The sequence below is a fragment of the Ptychodera flava genome, chromosome 20, assembly GCF_041260155.1.
Source record: "Ptychodera flava strain L36383 chromosome 20, AS_Pfla_20210202, whole genome shotgun sequence".
Classification (NCBI taxonomy): Eukaryota; Metazoa; Hemichordata; class Enteropneusta; family Ptychoderidae; genus Ptychodera; species Ptychodera flava.
This window is the reverse complement of record NC_091947.1, coordinates 10,524,460-10,542,024: the sequence shown is the minus strand read 5'-3', so window position 1 is coordinate 10,542,024 and position 17,565 is coordinate 10,524,460. Positions and strand designations below refer to the sequence as shown.

The following is a 17,565-nucleotide window of genomic DNA, read 5'->3' as shown; positions in this document are numbered from 1 at the left end:
GTAAATTGAAGGTGATTTTCACTTTGTATTGCTGCCCCTAATATTTACTTTTGATTTAGAAGACTTGTTAAAAGTTATAAAGGGGCAAGTGTGTGCGTATGTTAAAAACTTTCCTGTTTAGAGAAGTGTACTGTGTCGCTCCTCTCCAAAGTAGCAGTTTCATTATCGATTACATTTGCTATGAAAGACCTGTTTATGAATACGACCATCTTTTCAGGTGTCATGTTACTGGGTCTCATTTTATTCTTGTCAACAGCACCAAACGGCTACAAGATACAAGTTGATTATCAACTGAATTGACAAAAATCCAAATCTATCGAAAAATGAGAGAACAAGCACAAGGCACAACAAGAAAATACACGAAAATCATATCGACAAGGATAAAAAGAAATGAGCTGTGAAAAATCTTGAAAATGTCAGAGGTACTAGTATCCAAATGAAACAATGTTCTTTAGTTCAGTATATTTCCTTTATGTTTCTCGCTGCAATAATGATTCCCCCGTGCTGTGATGTTAGGTGTCATGTCGATTCCGTTTTGTGACGAGAGAAGAGTTGAGGAAATGGTAGGCCAACTCTCGATCAATTTCAAGCATCGGGGCATCCAAAACCCTTCACCTGTCTTTCGAGTTGGGTTGCTATGGATGGAGCCAAGCTTCTTGCACCCGTCAAAGAGCGGCTGACTCGCAGCGTGTTTGCAAGGTTATATCTGATTGGTCGATTGTCACTATTCACAGCAACTTAGGGAGTTTATTTGTATTGTTTTAATTATATTGGTAAGATTCAGCCAACCAATAGGATAACAGCTTCGAAATCGCTGCAAGTCGCCCCTCAAAGAGAGGTAGGCGGTGTTTATTTTGCCGCACTGATTATGCACAGTAAGTGAGGCTACCCACAATTCCCCTTGATTTGTTCACTCAGACATTTTTTGCTAAAGGCTTTTTCAATTTTATCAGTTTCTTAACAATTTTTAACTTACAATTTAAGTTCAGGATTATTTGTTAAAACTATGTTCCAAAATTATTGATTATGTTTAAAATTCAAGAGTAAATTGAATGACAGGTCGATGTTTGGAGGTGCTAAAAATTGCACACTTGTCATAAAGATATCAGCAACTAAGATGGTCTCATCATACCACCTGTCAGACATGCAAATTTCCTTTGTCACGAACATTAAAAAAAATCAATACCCTTTCTTTTGCCAAAACAGATGCAACTTATTCCCTTAGTTTCCTTGAAAATATTGTGTATGGCTGTCAAAAATCTACGTCGACAAAATAACAAAATTGCTATCTCCTCCGCGGACAATGGGTTGATCTTCTCATTATTCACAGTGAGAAATCAGAAAATTATGATGATCAGAACTGTGTTGCCAGAATTTTGAAAGATGGACCAAGTTGTTCTGTGCACAGAAGAAATTTGCTTCAGTTCAGTGAGTGATCTCCGTGTGTATAGATCATGGAGAATTGTGGATAGCCTCACTTACTGTGTCATGGACAAGCTCCGAAACCAATCGATAGTAAAGCATTTCGTCATTGCAATGATGCGAGAAAAAATAAACTGGGCAGGTAAACACAGTACAAAATCGTGATACGTACAGCGGAATACAAGCTCAGGCCGAGAAAAAAAAAATTGAGCTGTTCCGATAACCCGACCTACCCTACTTTTACCTGCCGACCCTAAGCTTTCGTAAACATGGAAGTAAAAAAAAGAAAGGAAAAACCCAAAAAATCAGGCATTCATTACCTGGCATTTGATTTTTGCTTGAACGAGGATGTCTTTTATGTTCCTTTCATATGTATGATACGTTTTTTCCAGAAATGTTGTGGCCAGTGTTTGACCGCCCTGAATCCCTGAAAAATGCATCTTTAAAAATAAAAATATTTTCATGTAAAACACGTAGATTTTCCTATTCTTTCCCCAATGTATAACAAAATCAACTGTTAGTCCACGACGCAGTATGTGCAGTGTGCAATGATAATGTTAACTAGTGATTTCTAGTCCGGAATAACAATTCAGTTATCATCAATATCAATTTACATAACACACAGGTTGTATTGACGAACGGAAGAGACAGAGCAAGAGCACTGGAGAACAAACCTAAAAGTTAAAGGTATACAGTCACCTGTAATCTAAACATGCCCATATATGGTAAAAAGGCGTTCCTTGGAATGCCCATGTGAGGGCGCTGTTTTTAAAAAGCGGCCACCCGCTTATAATCTGTGATTGGTTAGATTTTCTTTTTCCGTGGTAACTGTGGCAAAATTGGAACAGGTGACAGTATACCTTCAAGAGCAACATGACGATCCAACAACGCTTAGGATTTACACCCACACAGCTAGACTTACGCTCGTCGATTGGCTTATTGATAATGTCTTAACTATGAATTTCAGTAATGTTAAAACTCAAGCAAAACTCTGTTACGATGCAGTCGATAGTTTAACAGTGATGCGATCGTTCGGTGTTGTGATCGCGACAAGCACAGATACAATGCAAGGCAACTTGCAGACCAACGCCCAGCCACTATAGAGTGCAAATGAGTGAAAAGAAAACAACTTTACACCATAGCCTGTGTAATATTTGTGATAGGACCAGACACTTTCGTTGTGAAGTTGTCAACAGAAACCTGATGGAATACTATGCGGTGGTCAACACAGTGACTGTGATTTTGAATCAGGATGGAAATGAGATAATTATGGGATTCTGATTCACATTTGATTTCATTTGCAGTTTATCGGATAACTTTAATTTCAAATTCATCTTTCAGTCGAATTTCAGTCAGATTCCCTTATCGCTACTTCTTCAACGTTTTCAGGTAAATAGGCCTATCGAAGAACAACTCTGAAGACGTTAATCGATAAATTTAAACTTTTCCAATAATTCACATCGCTTTCGATTGGGAATTCTGATCAATGGATTTATTGAAAATGTGAGGGGAAAATGCGGCCTTCGACGCTCCAATCAGAATTGGAAAGTGTTAGTGTACAGGCGATGTTGTATGTGAACTGAGAGCACTGTCGGCAGGTGATATTTCATTACGAAAACACCGACTATTCGGAAGGCTCTTGTCGACACGAGAATTGTCAGCATATACGCACGTTTCGTTCAAGCACCTACGTCTATACCTATTACCAATGCATGAAGAAAAGGAGAAAAGGGCTCAGTGAATCTCATTGGTTTGTTCCGTTCTCAACAGTTCGTGAGGAAATGAATATCCAAACACCTCAAAATCCATTTTGAATTTGTTGTAAAGTTGAACAATGTCATGGTCGGGAATTTCAGAGAAGTAATTCATGTAAATATCGGTATGCGAACTGTTTGTCACGTGCGTACTGTAGCCCGGGTAGGAAAATTCATTTCCCGCCGTCTTGTGTATAATGTAGTTTGCTTCCTCTTGTAAATTTTCAAAATGGCCGATGAAATCATAGTAAGTTTCGCACACAGCACACATTTGGTGCATGAAGCCCCAGTGTCTATTAAGGTGCGCTTGGTTTGTAGGGTCCAACAAATATTTGACAAATTCGTGAAACGTTGGGGCAACGTATCGCCCTGTTGCCGGAATGTTACTGGCATTGTGTCGGTATCGGGCGACTATGCTGGTACCATAGCGCTTGAAAGAACCGTTGGCTCTCTCAAGTTTATTTCTATATGCGGACAAGATGCGCTGAAGAGGATGGCGGGCGAAGATGATCTTGGTGTAGGAGCTGTACATTTTAGTCCTCCGCTTTGCTTCAACCGAATTTAAAGTTGGGTAACGATACTCATGTTGTACTAAAGAGTGGTGCAACCCCTCCGTGGTTCTGTAGGTTCCTCGTAGAACCAGGAACACTCGTTTCCAGCTCGTTGCCCCGGTCTTTGGTACGGGACAGTAGAGTAACTGGTGTTTGCTGTCATAAATCAGCCCATATTTATGGAACAAATTTGGCTTGTGGTAGTACTTTGAGTTCTTCATTTTGTTGCACGCTTTCGTGAGAGTGTGCAACCGCCTTTTCTGAATTTTTTCCATGTCAGGTTTTCCTTCATCAGACAGAGACGCTGTTACCTGGACATGTGAGAGACAAACAAAATTTTGAAAAAAAGGGTGCATACAGCGTACTAACTCTGCATTAGATAGCCCATATATTACTAAGGGATATTTTCTCAAAGATGTGCTCAGCTAACACCATTGGTCCAGAATATCTCCCTAAAATTCATCAATTCATTTAAGCTTCCAAGACAAGAAATTGACCTTTTTAAGCGAACAATTCTCTAGTGGTTAATAAGCTCAGAACCCTATAAATTATATCTTTTCGGAAAGCCCAGATATACAGGACATTTTGGTTACTATAGTGTCATCATTGTTTGTGTAACTATCACGTGACAGGTAATTTGCATAACCTTTCCTATGTTTTGTTTAAGTGCTTTGAGATATGTGACTGAAATTTATGTGAGTGCAAGCTGCCCTAAGGATCTTCCAAAGCGTGTCTCAGATTTTTTTTAAAACCTTCTAAAATAACTTTTATGCCAGAAAAAACTTCCAGAGCGGTGACTTTAACCCTAGCTGATTTCTTTTAAATTGTTCTCAAAAAAACTAAGCTATATATAAAAAATCTGAGACACTTTTTGGAAGCGCGTTTGACAGCTTGCATTCCAGAAAGTTTCAGTCAAGAGGACAGATTTTTGAAAGGTAATGCCAATTACCTGTCACGTGATAGTATGTTAACAATGGTGACACTTGGTTACCAAAATGTTCCCCTATATCTAGGCTTTCAGAAATTGTATAATTTATGGGGGTTCTGAGCTTATTAAGCACCAGAGGATTATTAGATTAAAAAGGTCAATTTATTGTCTCTGTTTATACATCCGGTCGCTGAACAAAACATCGTTCATGTTTGCAGGCCCCAATTCGTTGAAAACTTTCAGTCGCTTTATGAATGTAGTTTTAGAGCATCATTAGAACAGAAAAAATGTATAGGCACACTATTCTTGACCCTTTCCAATATCTACGATATGTTTCTGGAAGTCACGTGGGATGTTGCGGGATTTCGAACTGCGATACAGCAATAGTACTGGATGAACTAACGTACCCACGCCAATCCCGGGCCTTCGTTGCCTTCGGGATTGAATATGCGACCAATTCACGAGATTAATTCTCTGAACGACATTAAAGTGCAACTGTTGTTCGATTTGAACTTGAAAAACCCTGCCTCGTTGCAGACTAACTTTTGAAGAAATGGCGCTCTTCGAAATGCTATCTCGTTTACCTTCGTGTTTGACTTCGTGACGTCATTAATTTCTTGTAAATTTCCCCTTTGTACTGCAACATCTTGATCTACTTGGCTATGAAATCCTTTTAGTGAAGTGACATCAAAAGACACTGGAAAAATACCTGCAATATACACAACAAAAGGATACGCACTTTTATACGATATGTATATGCATGTCCATGTGTTATATATATCTATATATCTATATATATATCTATATATATATATATATATATATATATTATATATATATATATATATATATATATATATATATATATATATATATATATATATAACATAAATTGTACATGCACATGGTTATCGATCAAATGTTAGAACGGGAAATTTCAGAAACAAGTTCCTTAACCTCCCACTTGGGTAAAACAACATCCGCTTCCTGATTGTTAGGAAGAGAGTTCTTTTCATTAAAGCGACACTCATTGCGATTGTTCAACACGGAGATATGTGAGACGAGTGCTCACATTCCTTCCTACACACCAGCTCAGGTCAGTGACAAACAACGTAAAGAAAAGGTTTCATCCCAGTGTCGGAGACTCAGCGGAACTATATTCAAAGCCACTATCTCGTCCTGAAACTGCAGCACATGAATCGAATGTGCATATTTTCAGTACGAAAAGTCCGACCATTTTATTCAGTGACACAATATTGGAGGATCAAGACAGGGACTCTGACGGCACCCTATAATTTAAGGTTATTGGACTGGAAAAAACGCAAAACTAATTGCAAAATAAATAAAATTTATGAACCAAAGCTCGTACCCACCCATATCTCGCCATTTACTTGAGATTGCATCATCGAGGAAACCAATTTGCCGGTTTCATGAAACTCAGGATGCCTGGGCTGACCACTTTCCAGATTATTATGCAGATTATATATATATATATATATATATATATATATATATATATATATATATATATATATATATATATATATATATATATATATATATATATATATATATATATACACACTTTACCGTGATTGTAAGAGCGCTTTGTATTGTTGTTACTGTCATAATGCAGGCACTGTGCATGTGCTAACAGTGTAGGAACGGTAATGATCATGTTTGTTCAAGCACCCGTTCATTCGAACATGCGATATTAGGCGCTACAAAATCATGCGATATCCAAACTATACCTCGATTCAGGAAAATGGAGACATATGGAAGTCTCTTTACTTCTGGCAAAACGATCAGGTAGACAAATGTATCAGTAATTAAAATTATTGCACCCGTGTGAATACAGATACCATATCTTCTAACTTGTTGCACATCATCGTTTCAACGAATATTTTCATCGATTTAAGCACTAGTACTATGTTCTCGTCTTAGATACGTGCAAGTAGCAAAGGACCCTATAATATGGACTGAAATGATCGAATTAACTGATTGGGTTACGCTCCCTAGCTTGCCATAAAAAATCATCGTGTTTGCCCATAGACCCTAGAGAAAAACGTTTTTCTCGAGGGTCTATGGTTTGCCGGAGTAGATTATCGTCCAGGTTCTGTGATATTATATTGCCAAACTTTACGTGAAATGTGACATACCTTACGTTTGGTATATTCCAAATAAAAAGCTTGGTGAGGAAAACACTGAAAACGCAGTCTATTTTGGAACGAATTCCAATCATATGATTAATTGTAACATATTCGTGTTGCACTTGAAGACATGAAAAACAAGTCATCGTTGATGACACAGTCCCCACTTGTAATGGGTGCTTTGATTACAGGTCCTCAGAGAGGAAAGAGTCCTCTTCATTAGGTCTGTGATAAAAATACTTTTGAATAAATTTGCTTGATACTTGTCTGAGTTGTAGTTCAGGACATGAAAAAATCGTAATAAAATGGCCACATGGTGGCCATATTGGATCGAATCACAAAACAAATCAATGTGCATATGTATGACACAGGTCAATGTCCTTGTACCAACTTTGATTAAAATTGGTTGAAATATGCCTGACTTATGGCTTTGTACATGAAAAAATCATAACAAAATGGCCGCACAGCAGCCATATTGGATCGTATCACAAAACAAATTTACATGCATATGTATGACATTGGTCAATCTCCTTGTACCAACTTTGAATAAATTTGCTTGATACATGTCTGAGTTATGGTTCTGGACATGAAAAAACGTAATAAACTGGCCACATGGCGGCCATATTGGATTGAATCACAAAACAAGTCAATGTGCATATGTATGACATTGGTCAATGTCCTTGTACCAAGTTTGAATAAAATTGGTTGAGATATGCCTGAGTTATGGCTCTGTACATGAAAAAATCATAACAAAATGGCCGCACGGCGGCCATATTGGATCATATCACAAAACAAATTGATGTGCATAGCTATGACATAGGTCATTGTCCTTGTATCAACTTTGAATAAAATCTGTAGAAACATGCCTGAGTAATGGCTCTGTACATAAAAAAATCGTAATAAAATGGCTGCCTGGCGGCCATATTGGATCGTATCACAAAACAAAGTGACGTGCATATGTATGACATAGGTCAATGTCCTTGTACCAATTTTGAATAAATCGGTTGAGATATGCCTGAGTTATGGCTCTGTACATGAAAAAATCGTAACAAAATGGCCGCACGGCGGCCATATTGGATCGTATCATAAAAAGAATTGACGTGCATATCTATGATATTGGTCAATGTCCTTGTACCAGCTTTGAATAAAATCAGTTGAAACATGCCTGAATTATGGCTCTGTACATGAAAAAATCGTAATAAAATGGCCGCCTGGCAGCCATATTGGATCGTATCACAAAACAAATCGACGTGCATCTGTACGACATATGAAGTAATCCTTGTACCAAGTTTGAATGAAATTGCTTCTGGCATCTCTGAGATATCTGCGTGAACGGACGGACGCACAGACGGACGCACGCACGCACGGACGCATGCACACACGCACGGACATGACCAAACCTATAAGTCCCCCCGGACGGTGTCCGTGGGGACTAATAAATTGATCAGGATGCCTCTTGCGCATGCGCATTGGATATACAATTTCAGATTCATGCGATGCGTCGCTATTACGTCTCATTACGTAATCTGTCCATGAGTGTACACTCTCACATATCTGTTTTTTCTTGCCAAAGAACCAGCTCTGGGTGAAATCGATATGGAGTCTTTGTAGTGAATGCTATGTTTCTCAGGGACTCTTAATGTGGACACACATCATTCCTGCAGACGTACCTAACATTGGCGAATGAAGCCCGGCAGGCAGTACTCTCCTCAAATTTATTAGTAGGTGCACCTATGCCGAATCGTAACCTGAGTTTTAGTTTCGAGGGCTATGTCCTATTGTCTAGCTGCACTTAAGCGTGAAAGCTTAGAACGTGTATCGTTTGAACTGAGGTCTCCACATGTCCTGGCTATTTTGGTGAATTTCATAACTCGTGCACCCAAATGATATGTTCACCTCCGACGCTTTATGAAAATTGTACGCATGAAATCTTTGATGGTTTTGTTTTCTTACTAGTTCTTTTGTCTTTCCTACAAACAGTTGTTGAATAATCTAGAGTAAAAATCACCTAAGTTGGTCGATCGATTTGGTATGAGGTCTCTGGGACCCGTGATCAGTTTCAATGGTCAGTGAACAAAGCCGGATAAAAGCCGGACAGTAGGCTACTGTTGTTTTAATTTTGGTTCGTACGAAGATGACTTTCCCAGGCTATCCGACTCTACCTGTCTCCTTAAGAATCAAACGAATAAATTTGTCGTACATGGACTACATAAAAGCATGACAAATGATTGCATTAACGGTGCGGGCTTTGCGGGGATTTAAATGTAAACGATGACCAACCAACATGGCCGAGTTTCGCAATTTCTACTTTCAAAGTTTCGACGACCCAGATGTCATTATGGATGAGGAACATATTTTGTCACTACTTGTTTTGCGACGTACGATTGGAAGTTTTATTAAGTACTGGAATATTGTTAAACATCCATTAAACGACCTGTCCATGCAGCTTTTATGTGGAATACGCACTGGTATTTATCAACAAGAGTATTTTTACATACAGAAAAATAGGGTGCATAAGAGATGTACCAAAGCATCGTGATTCCACGTGTGTTTAGTACTACATCTGTGATAGTAATTACAGTTAAACTTTGTTGAAATCTCATCCGTTTTAGGATCTTGGTCATAAAGTACTATAATATGAGCTACCAAACGATAGCAACCAAACGAAAATATTAATAACATATACCATGTATGACCATCAGCGTGCGCTATGCCATTTAGCGCATTTGAAGGCGTAGTTCCAAGAAATCAAACAGTTTACTTCAGGAGACAGGCGTTGGGGCGAAGTGACGTGCAGCCTCCAATAGCAACTGCAGGGGAAAGGAAGGTTCAACTACAGTTCCTCCACGAGGACCGCGTGATTCATCGGATTTAGTTGAGCTTCATTTTATCTTTCGATATCTAGACATCGACTTATTTGTTTGTTTGTTTGTTTGCTTGTCTTTTTGTTTTCCCTATTTTGCTATCATTTGTATGAAGGGGCGTTCTGTGGGAGCGTCGATGGCTTGCTGTGTAGGTCTCACTGTCCGTCCACCGAAGGAGTGACCGTGGGTATACGCTGTATACATCATTTGTACGTGTAAAGTGGAACCTATCAAAGTCTAGCTGTTAAAGCTAATCTTCAAAACGCTTAAGTGATGCAAACGTTATCTACTTACCTCCGTAGTACTGGGCGAGACTCAATATCGCCACAACACCACAAAGAGAGACGAAAAATACTGTACGTCTGTACGCCATTGGCGTTGATCCCTGGCAGTCTGGTGTCGCCGAGGTCGGTCAACAAAGCTCCACAGACAACTCGTAAGATACAACAATCGACAGAACATCACATTCTTCGGACAGGGGTCGCAGCATAGTGATCAGGCACGAGTGTGGTACCATACAGAAGTATATATTATATAATTGTGCTTGAATCTTAGAGAGTGATGTGAGGTCATTCACCTTTTATAACCCACACTTAAAGTGGATCATTTTCCTGGCTAGGCTATGAAATTGAAAATAAATTAATCATGACTAGACACTTCCTTGATACTACGACCTGCTGCTGAAACGAGACATCTGTACATCTTTGAAAACAGTGGTAGCCAATAGATAGTCTTCCGCGCCACTGACGATGGAACATCCCAACCAAAGTAACTAAGACAAGAACATGAAAATGACGTGACACAAGCCCCAGGTAAAGTGGAGAGGTCAGAGTCTCATATGCCTTTTCGGGACAAGATACAAACTGTATAATGTCAAGTTTATGGCTTATCTTAGACTGGCCCCAGTCGCTTGGCTTATCTACAAGCAGGCCGCAGACTTGAAATTTATCTACGTCTGAAGGTAACGGGAAAATCATCACGTTATTTAAGCAGGATTATATATATATATATATATATATATATATATATATATATATATATATATATATATATATATATATATATATATATAATCCTATATATGTATAATACTATATATGTATGTTCTATATAACTATATATAACCCTATATATATATATATATATATATATATATATATATATATATATATATATATATTTATGTGTATACATACATACACACACACACAGCAACATACTGTATAGATTGTAATTAATTCAAAGAACAACAGCATAAAAATATGGCGGCCGGGAGGTTTATGGATCTTTTATAAGTTTCTTAAAGGTAGTGTCATCGAGAGGTTAGTGGGTCGATAATTTTAGCAGATTCACAAGGAAAATTTGAGGGTCCATACTCGGCCCTGGTAACTAAAATATTTCCTTACTCCCTTATTTTTGCGGAACATCGTGGAGTGGAAAAAAACCTGTCGCTTTGAAGAACACCATGAACTAATGTAAATAGAGCACACTGCTCAACTATCATACTAGTATTCTATCTGAAACATACTGTCGTTGGTTATTGACAATGCTCGAACAAAACATGCCTTCGACATCACTCATATGTAAAAATACGGATACCTTCTCCCCACAATACTTATAAATGTCATTTTACGATTTATTTGAATTTTAGTTGACTTTATTTAATGACAGAAGCCTGGTAAACTCTAAATATAGTTTCTCTCCCCTGGGCCCTCAAGATTAACAAATCCAAAGTACAACAGTCACATAAAACAGGTTAAAAGACAAACATAACAACTCAACAACTACGAAAGACAACGTTCAAATTCTTCACAATGTTTTACACAAGGGCATTTAAAAGGGACAAGTGTCTCGGAGGATTTACTTTTGTTTTCAACTCCATAGCGCCTTGTATTGACCATGCATTTTAAAAACATTAAGTAGGCTCCAGCCGGGTACATCTACCTTATTTCGAGAGGTCGCTCTAGTCACACTGGCTGCTATGACGCTGATTGACAAATTGAAGCATTTCGCCATACACGATGGTACCAGACATTTCAAGGATTTAAACACGCAACGCATATTTTTGTATATAATTCTATCAGGCAAAGGTATAATTCGCAAAAATTTTAAAAAGGAACTAGGGCAGTTATATAATTGGTGCATCCTAGCAAGCAGCGCGCGTTTCTACATCTTGTTTACATTTCCCCGTACACCGCCCTGAAGAAATCGTCAGCGCATCATCAGTTATGGTTCAAGCACCGTCAATAACTTAAAAATTAGCCAATGAAATACATCTATGCTAAACCTTATATGAATTATACAGGTCTAGACATGGGTACACTATCAATTTGTGACTCAGCGCTGAACATAGAGGCACTATACTGAAGAGCCTGCGTTCAGAATATACATAAGGTAACATAAGGTACCAATAGGCAGAACAGAAAAGTTTTTAGGATTTATAAGTCATGTTCGTCTAGTGCTTAATGGTATAACCGTTCGGAAAATTTCAAAGTTGTAAAAAGCCACTAATTTTGTGACCATCGAATCTCGATAATCATTTATTGGACAGCAGCCCACAATTAACTTAAATATGACAATAAAATGATGATGATGATGATGATGATGATGATGATGTTATGCTTTATACCTGAGTAATGAAATACGTGAATCAAACTTTACCGAAAGTGAATCAGTATTTGACTTCCAGTTCAAGAGTTAATCAACGACAACTCCCAAAATTATCTCTTCATTTACAGAATGCAGGGCTAGTATCCTGACCAATTTAACAATGCCGGAAGTGTATTTAATTCTCGGTAAACGTGACTATCTCTGGTGTGTGGTTATAAGCATAGTCTTTGTTTTGCTTGTATTTATAACAGTTTTATTTTGCATGCATCAATTTCTAAATGATTCATCATTTCAGTTTTTTTTTCAATTTCTGTCTGAGTTTTCCTTTTGCAGAATCCAAGGCTAGTGTCAAAGCGTAGAGTCACCGGCACACGTTTCAATAGGATGATTGGTAAACGGTTAAGGAACAATATGGAAAAACAGGCCAACGGATACTACTCTGAGAAACCCTTGTATATATTGGTACAGCATCGGAAATTTTGAAAATGGACAAATTCTTTCCTTTATGAAAGACATGAATTACACCAATATAATCATTGACATGTTTCTCAAAGATCTTTGAAAGAACCAGAAGCATGGAAACAGGTCAGAAATTCCCTCTGCGTTCTAAGCAAGAACCCAGGGTACAGAAATTTCAACTTCTTCCTTTATACTAATACTGTAAGACCTTTGCCAAGGTAAGCGAGTGAAAAAGGCGCTAAAATGTAACTTATATTTGACTTTGTAACTTAATTATTGAAATCAACTCATTGGCAAGTTATGGTGCACATCCTAAAACTGTTCGAAAAATTTCCAAGTTGTAAAAAGCCTCTTTCTTATGACCATCGAATCTCGATAACTGAAGTTTTATGTCATTGTTTACGCTACGGTATAAAATTCTTTATGCCGACATTAAGTAATTCAAGTGGAAGGGAATATCCAAACATCTCAAAATCCATTTTATAGAGTTTATAAAGTCTGATAATATCCTCTTCGGGAAGTTGCGAAAAGTATTTTAGATACACGTCCGTTTTTGTAGTGTCGTTCATGTGATCATCGTGTGGAGAATGAAAGTGTTCTTTTCCCGCCATTGAAGATAACAGGTAGTCCATCTCTTCTTCTATATTTTCAAAATGGCCGACAAAGTGGTAGGCATGCTCACAGACAGCGCACAATTTATGCATAAAATCCCAGTGTCCGTCGAAATCGTTTTGGTTGAGAGGATCAAGCAAATATTGGACGAATTCCTGAAATGACGGTGTTCTCCCACTCCTGATACTCTCTACAGCAGCGTTTGGTCGATATCGGGCGATGATTCGCCGTCCATAATTCCTCATGTACGAATTCGACCCTGGGGGCTCAAATTTATTCCTGTAAGCTGACAGAATGCGATGAAATGGATGACGGACGAACAGAAAAGTCGTATAGCTCCGCCATCGTTTCTGTTTCTGCTCCAAGCTCAGTCTTTTCATCGTGAAAAACTGACCTTTTTGTACTTCACGACCCTTGACTGCCATTCGTCCCTTCGATGATGACAGTCTATTTTTAACGATACTAGCACCGGTCCTCGGTGCCAGACAAAATAACATCTTATACTCATCGTCATAGAACACGCCATTGCTGTCCATTATTGTCGGGCGATGGTAGATTTTACTGTTTTCGTCGTTTTTATGCTCTTCGCACACGTTGAAGATTGTCCGTAATCGCCTTTCTTGAATTTTAGACATCCCCTCCTATACAAATAACAAAAGTGTTAAGCGAAAGTATGTTCGGCAAAATTTGTGTTGTTGTTGTCGTGTGATGATGAGCGGAATTGACGTGCTGGCGAAAACGGGAGTGTTTTGAGCTTCAGGAAAGTGAGTTTTACCGTTTTAAAAATTCCTTTCATAGGCCTATTTTTATGAATATATAATGAGTGTGTTTGAACCAAATTTGAAAGTCTTTTATCGATACTGTCTGGTTTTACTCAATGGTTTACGGTCAGTCATACCGTCTTTTACACGTGCGTCAAGGAAGGACATGTTTATGAAACTGCTGGCGTGTTATGTTTTGATTGGCGTGAAGCAGTGTTTCTGGCCTGAGAGCTCTCAAAGTAGGCTAACTATGGTTGCTACGCGACTGGCAGTACGATGCCATCTCGTCGTACTTTTCGCATAATCTCGTGTAATTATCAAGCACAAATAAAGCCTCCAAAAAGTTTAACACCTTTGAAGTTCATTTTAATATGAAAAGCCAATAGTCTACCGAGACGACCATGGAACAAAAGGCATGCAAGCGTTGCGACTCTGGTCCATGTTTCTCTGTGATTTAACATATTACGCGAAGACGAGCCTCGTCTTCGGAGGGTGTTCTTTTTATAGAACAATGATAATGAAGGTATTATCAAAAGTTACAGCCATCCACAGTTCAATGAGAATATCAGAAAGTGAATAGATATTAATGTGTGTAATTTACATCATATATTAATCGTATTTTATCATCGGATTAATAGACTTTTTGCAAAAATAGACCACCTTGACTTCGACTTTTGGAAGTGTCTTCTCTACATTTTCAACTCGACGCTCTTCGCTCTCTGCGTGTAATTCCCGAAGTGGCCCCGTTCTTCGCACTGTCAAAGTGACTATACCTGCAAGGAAAACAAATCGATATTGCCTCAATGCTTGGCCCTGAAGCCATTTCCCACGAATCGATCAGCCAGTTAATTACGTCTGAAAGCAAGGCAAAGTTCATTCTTGTCCGTTTTCAACAATAACCCCCTTTTCCTACAATGGTTATAAAACATGACAGAGTGACTCGAACTACAATGATCAACTGTAGATTCTTCGCCACTCGGCGAATAATAGATGTGAAGTGCAAGCACTCGTTGAAGTCGTTCTCAGCAGTAACATGCTCCAGATGAAGCCGTATTATCGGCGTAATAATACTTCACTTGGGCAGACCAACAAGTCAAGTGATATCGACCGAGAGAAGTTGTAACCATTTTTTAGAAGCAGACTCGTCCCCGAGGCATGGCATAACGGCAAGGCATGAGGACCACACTGCAGCTACCTTCGTCAACAATTACATATATGTAAATATCGTGTGCCATGGTCATTCCACTGATGAGTTTTCGATTTTCGTAAGATCATGATTCGTATCTCTGGAGAGACAACGAAGAACATTCTGAAGAAGTCGTAGACTTTAAACATCGAATGCACAATCGATACTAGTAGAATGCACAGGATTTCGACCCACTCACCGAGATATTTCATGATGGCAACACCGCCGACGGCCAAAAGACATACAGCCAAAGTCCATGAGCGTCTCCTGTGCATATTTAGAAAAGAGTTTGCACCTTTTAAACTCGCAAACTTCCTCGTGGACATGGATCCATGATGTTCAATAAAATGGCTTCCACGCAACTTATTCTTAAGGGATGTTAGGTACTTCACTTGGCAGACCAATAGTCAAGTTATATCGACCGAGAGCAGAAGGTGTAATTAAAATCCCCTGTTTTGAGAGAGAGAGCCAACTCCGAGGCATGTTATTACGGCAGTCAACGAGGACCAAACTGCAGCTATCGCTACGTGAATAATTAACTTGGTCCTCTATCATGTGTCTTGGGTCTAGGGTCCATGTTATAGAACAAAACTGGCCTCGGTGCAACTTATTCGTAAAGGATGTTCTGTTCACTCATGCTTGAAGGGAGAGGTGGCGTTGTGTCGTTCCAACATGACATCACCTGCACCTAGAGTGTACAATAGAAATTACATCGTTCCCAGGCCACGCAATTCAGAATGCTCGCATATACACAAACGGTGCAGGACAATGTACCGATTGCAACTATACCTTCACTCGAAGATTACATCATGTCTTTTCACAGACTCCATGTAATATTAGTATTATAATTGAAGATGCCATTTTAGAGACGTTCCATACAGCAACTATTTGGCAGCATCCTTCTTACGAGCTTAATTTTGAGATAATGCCTTATGTTGTGAAAAGTATCACAGCTATAAGTTCCAATATAGCCGTATTTTTTATGTGCTGTCCATCTTGTTTTTCTGCTTGAAACACAATTTCTTGCTCTACGTCAGAAATCATGTCAAAGTACCCAGTATTCAACTTGTCAACACAGCCTGCATTTGTGTAATGTCCGATTTCTATTATTGAAGACTGAATTCTTGTCCGGACTAGAAATTCATTTGTCCAACGTCATGTTGTTCACGATGTGTCTGTGTGGAAGGCAATATTTTGTATTACAGCAAACTTCAAGGTGAAGACCAAGTGTGTGTACTTGTTTTCTAGGACAAAGACAGTGGAAATATCAAAAGGAACAGCCGCTGTACATAACTCATGACTTTAAAAAAATGTAAAGAACGTCTTTTAATATGCCTGCAGTCGATGAATGACACAATGAGCAACGAACAAACCCCCCACTATTCTTTACACGGAAGTTTGCAGTTTGATGGTCCAAGCCATGCCATCATATTTCTGGAAGATATTTCAGAGATTATGACACTGCTTTCCCTGTCTATTCTGTCTGGAAAGGTAATTGCAAAGACAATTTTCGCTGATCCGTTCTGTGCAGCCTGTAGCAAAATTTGAAGCTACCAACAAGGAACATAAACATTTTATTAAATGGTCCTTCCAAGTTTTAAACTCTACGTTTTTATTCTAGCATTCGCCTGGCAAATATCTCTTGTGGGGTACACTCTAGTTAGTATTTCATGAGATCAGTGGTCAGATGCCGCTTCTCTGTACTGAAGAACCACAACTCGAACTTAAAGGTATACTGTCACCTGTTCCAATTTTGAAACAGTTACCATGGAAAGAGAAAATCTAACCAATCACAAATTTTAAACGGATGGCCGCTTTTTAAAACAGCGTCCTCACATGGGCATTTTGAATACCAAGGGACGCCCCTTTGACCATATATGGGCATATGTAGATTACAGGTGACTGTATACCTTTAATCTTCTTGTTTATCGTTGGTTTAGAAACATCTTGCCTGGCTGTCTCAGATATTGTTTGAATTCTACGTATCGAATGAAAAAGCTGAAACAGCCTTTTATCACGTCACTGACATCACAACAAAATTTGTTGACAGAATAATGGGGCAAGCAAAGTTACGAGTTTTCACTCCATTTTATATCTACATAGGCCTTATCTCCATTGTCAAAAACTGGCCATCACACAACATCGAAGTCGGGTCGGGCCATTCAGTGACACGTGTTCAAAATGTATAACAGTCAACATAGAGTTTCTGTGAAGATTCAACTATGACATACGCGCAGTTTTCACAATTGTCATGTATGCCACAAGTGT

The 17,565-nt window shown here is 38.7% G+C and overlaps 2 protein-coding genes across 2 annotated transcripts; both read right to left on the bottom strand.

The window, feature by feature from the left end:
• Positions 1–220: 220 nt before the first annotated feature.
• LOC139119998 (carbohydrate sulfotransferase 11-like) lies at positions 221–10,111 on the bottom strand. The gene is made up of 3 exons (XM_070683983.1): positions 9,964–10,111; positions 5,240–5,364; positions 221–4,038 (listed from the first exon to the last, which is right to left on the bottom strand). Exons 1-3 carry the CDS (start codon positions 10,040–10,042, stop codon positions 3,157–3,159), a joined length of 1,086 nt encoding a protein of 361 aa, XP_070540084.1. The 5' UTR covers positions 10,043–10,111; the 3' UTR covers positions 221–3,156.
• Positions 10,112–11,306: 1,195 nt separating this feature from the next.
• On the bottom strand, positions 11,307–16,016 carry LOC139119996 (carbohydrate sulfotransferase 11-like). The gene is made up of 3 exons (XM_070683978.1): positions 15,497–16,016; positions 14,772–14,884; positions 11,307–13,991 (listed from the first exon to the last, which is right to left on the bottom strand). Exons 1-3 carry the CDS (start codon positions 15,621–15,623, stop codon positions 13,143–13,145), a joined length of 1,089 nt encoding a protein of 362 aa, XP_070540079.1. The 5' UTR covers positions 15,624–16,016; the 3' UTR covers positions 11,307–13,142.
• Between the last annotated feature and the right edge of the window lie 1,549 nt (positions 16,017–17,565).